Source organism: Lathamus discolor, chromosome 12 (genome assembly GCF_037157495.1).
Source record: "Lathamus discolor isolate bLatDis1 chromosome 12, bLatDis1.hap1, whole genome shotgun sequence".
Taxonomy (NCBI): Eukaryota; Metazoa; Chordata; class Aves; order Psittaciformes; family Psittacidae; genus Lathamus; species Lathamus discolor.
The window spans coordinates 1690627-1702722 of record NC_088895.1 but is presented as its reverse complement, the minus strand read 5'-3'; the positions used below and the strand labels follow the sequence as shown (position 1 = coordinate 1702722).

At 63.8% G+C, this 12096-nt stretch overlaps 1 protein-coding gene across 7 annotated transcripts; it reads left to right on the top strand.

The window, feature by feature from the left end:
* The first annotated feature begins 274 nt into the window (after window positions 1–274).
* Window positions 275–11838, top strand: EMID1 (EMI domain containing 1). 7 transcript variants are annotated; one of them, XR_010615636.1, is made up of 16 exons: window positions 281–561; window positions 2603–2716; window positions 2990–3096; window positions 5021–5107; window positions 5196–5257; window positions 5396–5525; window positions 6466–6564; window positions 6722–6856; window positions 7313–7399; window positions 7499–7551; window positions 7651–7695; window positions 7794–7838; window positions 7923–7967; window positions 8243–8327; window positions 9350–9426; window positions 11333–11421. XR_010615636.1 is itself a non-coding variant. In XM_065692767.1 (15 exons), exons 1-15 carry the CDS (start codon window positions 404–406, stop codon window positions 11443–11445), a joined length of 1365 nt encoding a protein of 454 aa, XP_065548839.1. In that variant the 5' UTR covers window positions 281–403; the 3' UTR covers window positions 11446–11838. The 7 variants fall into 7 exon arrangements, 6 of the variants coding, with proteins under 6 accessions (XP_065548844.1, XP_065548842.1, XP_065548845.1 ...); XM_065692767.1 differs by lacking the exon at window positions 9350–9426 and having other exon boundaries at window positions 11333–11838; XM_065692768.1 differs by lacking the exon at window positions 9350–9426 and having other exon boundaries at window positions 288–561; window positions 2993–3096; window positions 11333–11838.
* Window positions 11839–12096: the final 258 nt, after the last annotated feature.

Here is a 12096-nt window from a genome sequence, read left to right as displayed (position 1 = left end):
TGTGAACCCGTGCACACACGCACACGTGCATACGCAGGGATGCACACGCACGCATGAACCCAAGCGCACGTACATGTGCCCCCGTGTGCACGCGCACCCACGCGCACCCATGCATGCACAGAAGCACACATGCATGTGCACCCAAGCGCACACACACGCGCACCCATGCGCATGGACACGCACACACGGACACACATCGTGCCCCCCCCCGGCCCATGGCTCTGTGTGTGTGCCCAGACCGTGCCGCCGGCGGGGCGGAAGGCGAGAGGCGGGGGGGTCCCTCCTCCTCCTTCATCCCTCCTCCTCCTCCTTCATCATCCCTCCTCCTCCTCCTCCTCCTCCTCTCTCTCCGCTGCCCCTCCCGCCGCTCGGTGCCGGTGCCGGTGCCCGGCCAGCGCCGGCAATGGCTGGACGTGCCCGGGGGCGCTGCCGCCGCTGCCTGCCGCTGCCTGCGCCGCTGCCTGCACCCCTGCGGCTCTGCCTGTGCCTCTGCTGCTGCCTGCTGCTGCCGCCCGCCGCCGGGTCCTGGAGCCCGGCCGTGCTGCCGCCCGCCGCCCGCAGGTACCGGCACCGGGGCACCGGGGGGGATGTCTGGGCACGGGGGCGGAGCGCAGGCACGGGGGAGCTTTGAGGGCAGCGGGGATGTGGTCAATGGGTACCGGGGGGCATCGGGCACCGGGTACCGCGGCGTCTGGTACGGGGGGGGGCACCGGGTGCAGGGTGTCGCGGGGCAGGGACTGCTCGGTCCGTGCTGCTGGGGCTACCGGGGCTGGGAAGGCTGGGGCGTACCGGGGCTTTCTGAGGGATATGGAAGCAGCAGGACTGACTGGGACTAACTGGGGGACTACTGGGGCTAGTAGGACTTACGGGGCCAGCACCACTGCTGCGCTTATCCAAGCACCCAGGGCTGGTAACTGGGGTTACTGGGGGTACTGGGCGCTCTGGGGCTGGTGGTGGGGGTCCTGCCCGTGTCCGGGGGGTGGCGGGGGCCACCACTGCCCGTTCTGGGGGGCCGTGGTCCCCGTCCCCCCCCTGCCCTGTCCCGGCGCAGCGCAGGGGGTGCCGGGGGGGTTGTTTACAGGAAATCTTTGGCTCTGGCCGTGTCTCCGGCACCGGATTGCCGGGACCTCCCGGTTCCGCTCGGGTCGGCGGCGGGCAGAAGCTGCCTCATTTCCCCTTCCCCTCCCGGCCAAGCCCAGGAAGCCCCCGGCGCCTTGGCACTGTCCTGCGGGGTCCCCTCGGGACACCCCAGCCCGGGACCCGGCGCCCACCACCGTGCCGATGGCACCAGGGAGCCCCCATCCCACTCTTTGGGCTAAGGCATGGCTGGGGCCCTCCGTGTCCAAGTGGGGGGCACGAAGCCAGCAGGATGCTCTTGGGAAGGGGTGGACTTGGATTCGGAGCCAACCCCAAGGCGGGCTCTGCCCGGGTGTGCGTCTGCAGAGCCCGGGGCAACTCGGTGCAGGAGTGGTGGCCCAGGTCAGGCGAGGCCACGCCAGCCCCTGCATGCCAATGCCTGGTGCCCGCCAGCTCCTGTCCTCCCTCTGCCAGAAGGGAGGAGAAACGGTCTGGGATCCATTCCCATTCCCCATCCTCATTCCCCATCCCTATTCCCCCATCCCCATTCTCCATTCCTCATTCCCCTTTTCCCTTTCCCCATTCCTCATTCTCCATCTTCAATCCTCTTTCCCCAATCCCTATTCCCCATTCTCCATTCCGTTTCCCCCACTCCCGTTTCTTCACTCCCCTTTCCCAATTCCCTATTCCCCTTTCCCTTTTCCCTGTTCCTCATTCCTTTTTCCCCATTCCCATTCCTCATTCTCCATCCCCATCCCATCCCATCCCCGCGGGCACCCGGCACAGCCAGCGCTGGCACCGCTCCTGCACCCTCACCCTGCAGCAGCTTTGGCCACATCCCGTTGCCATCCGCATGGGGACCATCCCCCGGGAGCCGCATGGGGGCAATGCTGGGGGGTGTCCCCGTGGGTTGGGGGGCGCTGGGGGTGCCGCTGCCCCCCAGCACCCCGCGGGTGGCAGCAGGAGCGCGGAGCGGCCGCGGCGGGCTCGGCGCTGTCGTGGCGCTGGCTCCCGTCCCGCTTGGGCCGGTGCCCGGCCGGAAAGCCCTGTGCCCCCCTGCTGTGCCCCCCCGCACCTCCCAGACAATTGTGTCCCCCCCGCCCCGAGCCTGCAGGGGCTGCGGCGGCCCCAAAACCTCGGGGTTTGACCCCAATTGCAGAGCCGAGGGTGCAGCCTTGGACACGGGGACCCTGCTGTGCCCCCCCCCTCCGCAGGGGGAAACTGAGGCTGGGCGGGCAGAGCCTGGCGTGAGGAGCCCGAAGAAAGGAGCCTTTGTGCGGGGAGGGGTGGGCTGGGGGTGCGGGGGGGGCTCCGGGCCCTGCTCCAGGCCAGAGCCGTGCCGGGTGGGAATGCTGCAGGAATGCGGGGCCTCAGCTCCTCCCGGCGTGCCAGGGACAGGGCTCCCCATGGGCACCCCGAAAGCTGGGTTAGGAGGGGGTCTGAGGGGTAAGACCCCCTGGGATGGGGTGGGGGGACACTGCCAGCCCCATGGCAGGGCTGGTGGCACTGGGGGTCTCTCTTGCAGCAACTGGTGCTCGTACACGGTGACACGGACAGTGTCGTGCCACGTCCAGAACGGCACCTTCCTGCAGCGAGTGTTCCAGGGATGCCGCTGGCCCCTGGCCTGCAGCGGGGGCAGGTGAGCTGTGACCCCCCCCCCCAGCACCCTGGGATGCTGTGCTCCATCATCCTAGGACGCAGGGCTCCATCACCCTGGCATGGGGTGTTCCATCACCCTGGGATGCAGGGCTCCATTGCCCTGGCATGGGGGACTCCATCACCCCGGGATGCAGGGCTCCATCACACTGGAATGCAGGGCTCCATCACCCTGGCATGGGGGACTCCATCAACCCGGGATGCAGGGCTCCATCACCCTGCAATGCGGTGACAGCACTGCCCTGCTCTGTGCCAGCAGCTATCGCACCATGGTCCGGCCCATCTACAGGGTGAGCTACAGGACGCTGACGGCACTGGAGTGGAGGTGCTGCCCTGGGCACAGCGGAAGCAACTGCCAGGAAGGTGGGAATGGGCTCATCCTGACCCGGTGCTGGGCTTCTGGTGCTTGCAAGGGGTGTCAGTCAGGGGCTGTGGTACCCCAAGGCATTGAGATTGCTGCTGAGCTGGGCAGGGCTGGGAGAAGTGGATCATGAGTGGAGGGATGGATGGATGGAGGATGATGGATGGATGGATGGATGGATGGATGGATGGATGGATGGATGGATGATGGATGGATGGATGGATGGATGGATGGATGGATGGATGATGGATGGATGGATGATGGATGGAGGATGGATGGATGGATGGATGGATGATGGATGGATGGATGATGGATGGAGGATGGATGGATGGATGGATGGATGGATGGATGGATGGATGGATGGATGGATGGATGGATGATGGATGGATGGATGATGGATGGAGGATGGATGGATGGATGGATGGATGGATGGATGATGGATGGATGGATGGATGGGTGGATGGATGGATGGATGGATGGATGGATGGATGTTCCTGTGGGTGGATGGATGTTCCTGTGGATGGATGGATGGATGGATGGATGGATGGATGGATGGATGGATGGATGGATGGGTGGATGGATGGATGGATGGATGTTCCTGAGGATGGATGGATGGATGGATGGGTGGATGGATGGATGGATGGATGTTCCTGAGGATGGATGGATGGATGGATGGATGTTCCTGTGGGTGGATGGATGTTCCTGTGGATGGATGGATGGGTGGATGGAGGATGGATGGATGGATGGATGGATGTTCCTGTGGATGGATGGATGTTCCTGTGGATGGATGGAGGATGGATGGATGGGTGGATGGATGGATGGATGGATGTTCCTGTGGATGGATGGATGGATGGATGGATGGATGGATGGATGGATTCCTGTGGATGGATGGATGGATGGATGGATGGATGGATGGATGGATGGATGGATGTTCCTGTGGATGGATGGATGGATGGATGGATGGATGGATGGATGGATGGATGTTCCTGTGGATGGATGGATGGATGTATGGATGGATGGATGGATGGATGGATGGATTCCTGTGGATGGATGGATGGATGGATGGATGGATGGATGGATGGATGGATGGATGGATATTCCTGTGGATGGATGGATGGATGGATGGATGGATGGATGGATGGATAGATGGGTGGATGGATGGATGGATGTTCCTGTGGATGGGTGGATGGATGGATGGATTCCTGTGGATGGATGGATGGATGGTCCCATGGGTGGGTAGATGGATGCTCTTTGGGTGGGTGGATGGATGTTCCCACACTTGGGTGGATGGATGGATGGATATTCCGGTGGGTAGATGGATGGATGGATAAGTGGATAGACAGCTTGGCTTGATGTTCTTGGGTGGGTGGGTGACATCCCTGTGTGTGGATGAGTTGGGATCAGCAGATCCCTGTGGAGCAGTGGGTCACAGCTGGTGGATGGGTATCCACACATTAGGCTGGATGGGGACATGCAGGGGTGGGGGGAGTGCTTGGCTTGACTGGGAATAACAGGAAAGGTCCCATCTGGTGGGATGGGCGCTGCCACCTGTGCAGGGGGCCCCCAGCCTGCTCTTCATCCCCATCCTCACCCTCCTCCTTGGACCTCGCTGGGGGTCCCTATCCCATAGGGGCAGCAGCAGGCATTGGGACCTCCGGAGCCAGCTGGGTGGCAGCAGCACAGGGGGACGTGGGGGGGCTCTTCCTCCTCCTCTTCCTCCTCCTCCTCCTCTCTGTGTGCTTGGCAGAGTGCCCCACATCTGGCCCAGCTTAGCGCGGCGCTGCCCATCCCTGTGCATGGTGGTGGCACTGGGGCCTTGGGGTGTTGTGGGGATGGGCTCAGAACTGGGGGGGGGGGGGGGGGGTTGGGTGTGGGTTTGGGGCTCTGAACCCCTTTTCCTGCCCCCCCTCCCCCCTTTCTGAGCAGAGGCTCCCACCTTCCTGTCCCTGCGGGACTCCGGCCACCCCAGCACTGCCCCACGGCGCCCCCCCCTGCGCCCCACGGCTTTCTCAGGTGGGTCCAGCCCCACGGCACCCAAACGGGTGAAGGGGGGTTGGTGCCCCCCACCCCACCGCGGTGCCCCCCGCTTTGCCTCCCATAGGGTGCCTGAACTGCAGCCGTGTTGGGGAGCTGACAGCCCGGCTCGCCTCGCTGGAGGCGCAGGTAAAGCCACCACCGTGCCACCGACCTGGGGTCCTGTCCCCCCCCCCCACCCCGGGTCATGGTGCCCCCCTTCGATGGGTGCAGCACCCCGGGGGGGTCACCTACAGCACCCAATCCTGCTGTCCCATGTCCCTGCAGGTGGCCCGGCTCTCGGTGTCCGACCCCCCCAGCACCACCCCAACACCCAAAGGCAGCGCCCTGGGCAGGGGGGCAGAGATGGGGCAGCTCTGGGGGTCCCCGGCCGCCCGCGGGAGCCCTGGGGATGATGGTAAGGAAGGAGCTGCCCCCCCCAACCCCACATCCTGCCCCCCCCATGGTGACAAGGGCACCCCCTGTGGCAGGGGGTGGTGGCAGTGCCAGTGCCCTGGAAAACGCACCCGGGTGCTTTTAATGTTTGGGGGGCACCCTGGGGACACCCCTCTGGGGGACCCTCAGTCCCACTCCAGTGTCCCATCCCCATCCCATCCCATCCCCGTCTCCATCCCCGTCTCCATCCCCATCTCCATCCCAATCCCATCTCCATCCCCATCCTCATCCTATTTTCATCCCCATCCCATCCCTATCTCCATCTCCATCCCCATACCCATTTCCATCCCCATCCCCATCTCCATCCCCATGCCATCCCCATTCCCATCCCATCTCCTTCCTCATCCCCATCCCACCCCCATCTCCATCTCCATCCCCATCCCATCCCAGTCCCCCTTCCCATCTCATCCCCTTCCTCATCCCCATCCCATCCCCATCTCCATCTCCATTCCCATCCCATCCCCTTCCTCATCCCCATCCCACCCCCATCTCCATCTCTATCCCAATCCCATCCCAGTCCCCATCCCCATTCCATCCCCATCCTATCTCCATCTCCATCCCATCCCCATCACCAACCCATTCCCATCCCCATCCCATCCCAGTCCCCATCCGCATCCCCCTCCTATCTCCATCTCTACCCCATCTTCATCCTCACCCATGTCCCAGTCCCACCCCCGTCCCCATCCCATCCCCTATGGGGACCACAGTTCAGGGGTGGGGGCATTGGATGTTGGAGGACTTTGGGCGTTGCTGCCCCCCCGCAGTGCTTTGGTTTGGGGCAGGGTGGGGGCACCAGCCCTTGGGGTGCCCCTTGGACCAATGTTTTCTCCAGGGGGGTGCTGGGGAAGGCACCTACAGAGGGGGGGTCCCGGGTGCTCCCCTAAGGGTGCTGTTGGCTGCAGGGAGACCCGGCGCCCGGGGCCCCCCCGGCCCCAAGGGGGATGCAGGAGGACGGGGACCATCGGGAATTCCGGGGGTGAAGGGGCCGATGGGGCCACCAGGTAAGGGGGGACCCCCGGGGGGGGGGAGTCCATCTTGGTGCTGGCTCCAACAGGGCAGATCTTGGGGGGGTCCCTGCAGCAGTTTTGGGGCTCAGCTCCAGGCATTGGGGTTCAACAGGGCCCCCCCCAGCCTTCACCCTCCTGTTCCTCCTTGCAGGCCCCCCCGGCCCCCCAGGACCACCCGGCAGGGATGGAGCCAGGGGGGACCCTGGAGAGAAGGGGGCACCCGGGCCCCCCGGCCCCCCTGGGCCCCCTGTGCCTGTGGGGCCGGCGGTGCCCCGCACCCAGCCCAGTAAGGAATGAATGGGATGGGGATGGAGATGGGGATGGGATAGGGATGAGGATGGGGATAGGGTTGGGGATGAGGATGGGGATGGGATGGAGATGAAGATGGGGATGGGGATGGGAATAAGGATGGGTATAAGGACGGAATGGGGATGGGGATAGTGATGAAGATATGGATGGGGATGGAGATGGGGATGGAATGGGGATGAGGATGGGGATAGGGTTGGGGATGAGGATGGGCATGGGATGGGGAGGAAGATGGTGATAGAGACGAGGATGGGATGGGGATGAAGATGGGGATGGGGATGAGGATGGGGATGAAGACAGGGATTGGTTAGGGATGGGATGCGGATGGGGAGGGAGATGGGAATGAGGACAAGGATGGGGATTGGGATGGGATGGAGATGGGATTGGGGGTTTATGGGGTCTCCTCCCCATTCTGACCCTCCCCATTTCCCCCCAGGGGACCCGCTCCTGACCAACACCGTCACTGAAGCTGCTGGGGGGATCGTGGGTCCCGCCGGACCCCCTGGACCAGTGGGGCCAATGGGTGCGTGCATCCTCCCCAACCCCACCCCATCACTTTGGGGGTGTCCCTCTGTGGGGCACCCTCCCAGGGCCAACCTGAACTGTGCCTCCTCTCCTGCAGGTCCCCCCGGCCCCCCCGGTCCCATCGGGCCCCCCGGCCCCCCAGGACCCGATGTAAGTGCTTGGGGGGGGGGGGAAAGGGACGGACAGGGGTGGGCTCAGCCCCATCGCGTCCCCCCACCCCATGGCTGATGGCTCCTTGTCCTTGCACAGGGCAGAGCCGGGGCTCCCGGCCCCCCCGGGGACAAGGGGGACAGGGTGAGTGTGGCACAAGGGGGGGTCTCTGTGAGCATCCCCATGGGGGGGTGGTCTGTGCCCCCCCCCCCCCGGATGCTGACGGGCTCTTGTCCCCGCAGGGTCCCCAGGGCCCCCCCGGCAGCCGCGGCCAGGACGGGGCACAGGTACGGGGCTGGGTCGGGCCCCCCCCTTCCGCTGCCCCCCCCCGTTTCCCCCCACTGCCAGGCCCCCTCCTCTCTGTGTTTCAGGGTGACAGAGGCCCCAGGGGCGAGCCGGGGGACAGGGGCACCTGGGTGAGTGATGGGGGGCACGAACGGGGGGGCCCCGGGACCCCAGCCCTACTCCCCCCCCCGGGACCCCAATGGGGACATCGGGGTCCCCAGTGCCGTGTCCCATCCGCATCACCCCAGTGCTGACCTGGTGGGATTCCCCCCACCCCTTCCCCATTGCCCCGCTGGTACCGGGCAGTGCGGGGCGCCCGTGTCCCCTCCGTGCCCCACAGCGGGGGGGTGTCCCCGGGGCCATGTGTGGGTCCGGCCCCCCTGAGCCGGTGCCTGTGCTCTGGCAGGGGGAGGGCTTGCACCAGCTCCGCGAGGCGCTCAAGATCTTGGCAGAGAGGGTTCTAATCCTGGAGACCATGATCGGGCTCTATGGTGAGTGGGGGGGACCTGCCCCAGCCGCGGGGTGACCCCATCCCTGCTGGCCCCGTGACATCACCCTGGCATGCTGATGTCATGGCTGCGGTGTGATGTCATCGTGATGTCATCACCCACACCGTGGTGGCATCGTGGCCATAGGGCAATGGTACCCAAGGACCCCTCCTTGGATGGGGACACCCAGGACAGTGCCTCCCTTGGGGTCAAACTTGTGTCCCCCCCACCCCAAGGCAGGTTGGGGACACATCCATGGGGCTCCGTGCGCACATGAAGCATCCCAATGGGACCTGCGCGTGCAGGGGACAACCATGTCCCCAGCAGCACAAGGGACCCCCGGCCCCCAACCTGGACCCATTGAGATGGGGCAGCCCCCAGCACCCCTGTGAGAGCAGGAGGACACTGGAGACCTGGCACCCTGGGCCATGGCACCCCAATGCTCTGCCACTGCGCTCTGCTTTGTCACCCTGTGTCACCCTGTGTCACCCTATGTCGCCCTGTGTCACCCCATGTCACCCTATGTTGCCCTATGTCACCCTATGTCACCCTGTGTCACCCTGTGTTGCCCTATGTCACTCTGTGTCACCCTCTGTCATCCTGTCACCCCATGTCACTCTATGTCATGCTGCATCACCCCACGTCACCCTATGTCACCCCATGTCACCCCATGTCACCCCATGTCACCCTGTCATGCTGTGTCACCCCACGTCATCCTATGTCACCCTATGTCACCCCATGTCACCCCATGTCACCCTGTCATGCTGTGTCACCCCACGTCATCCTATGTCACCCTATGTCACCCCATGTCACCCCATGTCACCCTGTCATGCTGTGTCACCCCACGTCATCCTATGTTACCCTATGTCACCCCATGTCACCCCATGTCACCCTGTCATGCTGTGTCACCCCACGTCATCCTATGTCACCCTATGTCACCCTGTGTCACCCCATGTCACCCTATGTCACCCCTATCACCCTGTGCTGCCAACGCCGCTGCTCTCTGCTCTCTCACTCTCCCCCAGGCCAGTAGCTCCCATCCTCCTTGGAGCAGGCCCGGCTGGAGGCCCTGGGCACCCTGCTGAAGCCTTCATCGGGCCAGGTAACCTCTTCCTCCTCCCTCCTGCATGAGCTGGGGCTCCCCATGGCTGTGGGCACGGAGCAACAGGGGCTGCAGCGCATGGAGAGGTCCTTGGGGCACCCCCAGGCCAAGGGTGGCCATGGAGAAACTCTTGGGTTGAGAAATAACCATGGAGAGCATCTTGGGTTGAGAGATAACCACGGAGAACATCTTGCATTGAGGGACACCACGGAGAGCATCTTGGATTGAGAGATAACCATGGAGAACATCTTGCATTGAGGGACACCATGGAGAGCATCTTGGGTTGAGGGATAACCACGGAGAGCATCTTGGGTTGAGGGACACCATGGAGAGCATCTTGGGTTGAGGGATAACCATGGAGAGCATCTTGGGTTGAGGGACACCATGGAGAGCATCTTGGGTTGAGGGACACCATGGAGAGCATCTTGGGTTGAGGGACACCATGGAGCCCTTCTCAAACCAAGTGAAACCCATGGAGACCCCCATGGACTAAGGGAGACCCTCTTGGGCCAAAGGGAAGCATGGAGCCCTTCTCAAGCTAAGGGAGACCCATGGAGACCCTCTGAGCCAAGGGAAGCCCTGGAGCTCCTCAATGATCAAAGGAGACCATGGAGAACCTCTTGGATTGAGAAACAACCATGGAGACCCTCTTGGGTTAAGGGATATCAAGGAGCCCTTCTCAAGCCAAGGGAAACCCATGGAGACCCTCTTGGACTAAGGGAATCCTTGGAGTCCCCCAGGGCCAAGGGAGCCCATGGAGACCCTCTTGTGATCCAGGAAACGCTGGAGCTCCCCAACCATCACGGGAGACCATGGAGCCCTTCTCAAACCAAGGGAAACCCATGGAGATCCTTTTGGTCCAAGGGAAACCTTGGAGATCCCCAATGATCAAGGGAGACCATGGACACCCTCTTGGTCCAAAGGAAACCTTGGAGCTCCCCAATGGATCCTTTAGTCCTGGAGGATTAAACCATGGACATGTAGCCATGGACAACCCTCTTGGATTGAGAAACAACCATGGAGACCCCCTTGGGTCATGGAAACCCTGGAGCTTCCCAATGACCAAGGGTGACCATGGAGCCCTTCTCAAACCAAGGGACACCCGTGGAGGCCCCCTTGGATTGGGACAGACACCCATGGAGCTCCCCTTGGATTGGGACAGACACCCATGGAGCTCCCCTTGGATTGGGATAGACACCCATGGAGCTCCCTTGGATTGGGATAGACACCCATGGAGCTCCCCTTGGATTGGGATAGACACCCATGGAGCTCCCTTGGATTGGGATAGACACCCATGGAGCTCCCCTTGGACTGGGATAGACACCCATGGAGCTCCCTTGGATTGGGATAGACACCCATGGAGCTCCCCTTGGACTGGGATAGACACCCATGGAGCTCCCCTTGGATTGGGATAGACACCCATGGAGCTCCCTTGGATTGGGATAGACACCCATGGAGCTCCCCTTGGATTGGGATAGACACCCATGGAGCTCCCTTGGATTGGGATAGACACCCATGGAGCTCCCCTTGGATTGGGATAGACACCCATGGAGCTCCCCTTGGATTGGGATAGACACCCATGGAGCTCCCCTTGGACTGGGACAGACACCCATGGAGCCCCTTTGGCCGGAGGGACCCCCATGGACCCCATGCCCAGTGCCCCCCATGCCTGCTCACCCAGTGGGGGGGCAGCTGATGCCCCCCATCCCACCCCCCCTCCAGCTGTGCTTTGCAGGGTCACACCTCGGGGTGCCAGGGCCGGGTGCCAGCGGGGGGATCCCTGTGTGTGTCTCCCCGATCCCAGTGTGGGGGTCCCTGCACAATGACCCCCATTTGGGGGGCAGGACCCCCCCCCTTGGGTGGCTTTTGGGGGTCCCTTTGACACCTCTTCCCTTTCCCCCCACAGAGGCAGAGCCCGGCTCTGGTGCTGCCCCCCCCCGGAAGAAGCGAGGCCGTGGCCACCGCCCCCCGTACCCCATCGTGACCCCCCACCAGCGGCCTCCCCATGGCCACCAGTGACACAGCCTTGGGGGGGGGGACACACCCACTGCCACCCCGCCGCTGCCGTGCTCTGTAGGCGGGGCAGATTTGGGGTGTCCCCCCCCATTCTAGTGCCCCCTCTTGGTGCTAGCTGGTGGCACGGCACCAGCCCCCCCATGCTTTGCTTGACCCCCCCCCTCCAGGATGGGGACACAAAGGGGTGGCTGGGGTCACCCCCTTGTCCCTTTTATACCCCACCCCAATGGGCAGCTCGGGGGGGGGGGATGTGATTCCTTCCCATGCCCCCCCCCATGGTGAGCCCCGGCTCTGGGGGTGACAATGGGACCCCCCCCCCGGTGGGACCCCCCCACCCTGAGCTTCATCCCCCTGCTTTGGGACCCCCGAGGTCATTAAACGCTGCCTGAAGCCGTGTCCATGAGCTCAGTGCCATGGGGTGAAGGGGACCCGGGGGTGCTCTGGGGATGGGGTCCCATAAGTGGCACTGGGGGACACTGGGGGGGGGGATTGGGAGCACTGGGGGGGGGGGACGACCGGGGAGCGCTGGGGGGCAACAGGGAGGCGCTGGGCTGCAATGGGGGTAATGGGAGCAGTGGGGGGCACAGGGCAGCAATGTGGGGCACTGGGAGGCAATGGGGGTAATGGGAGCAGTGGGGGGGGGGGGGGGTGTCC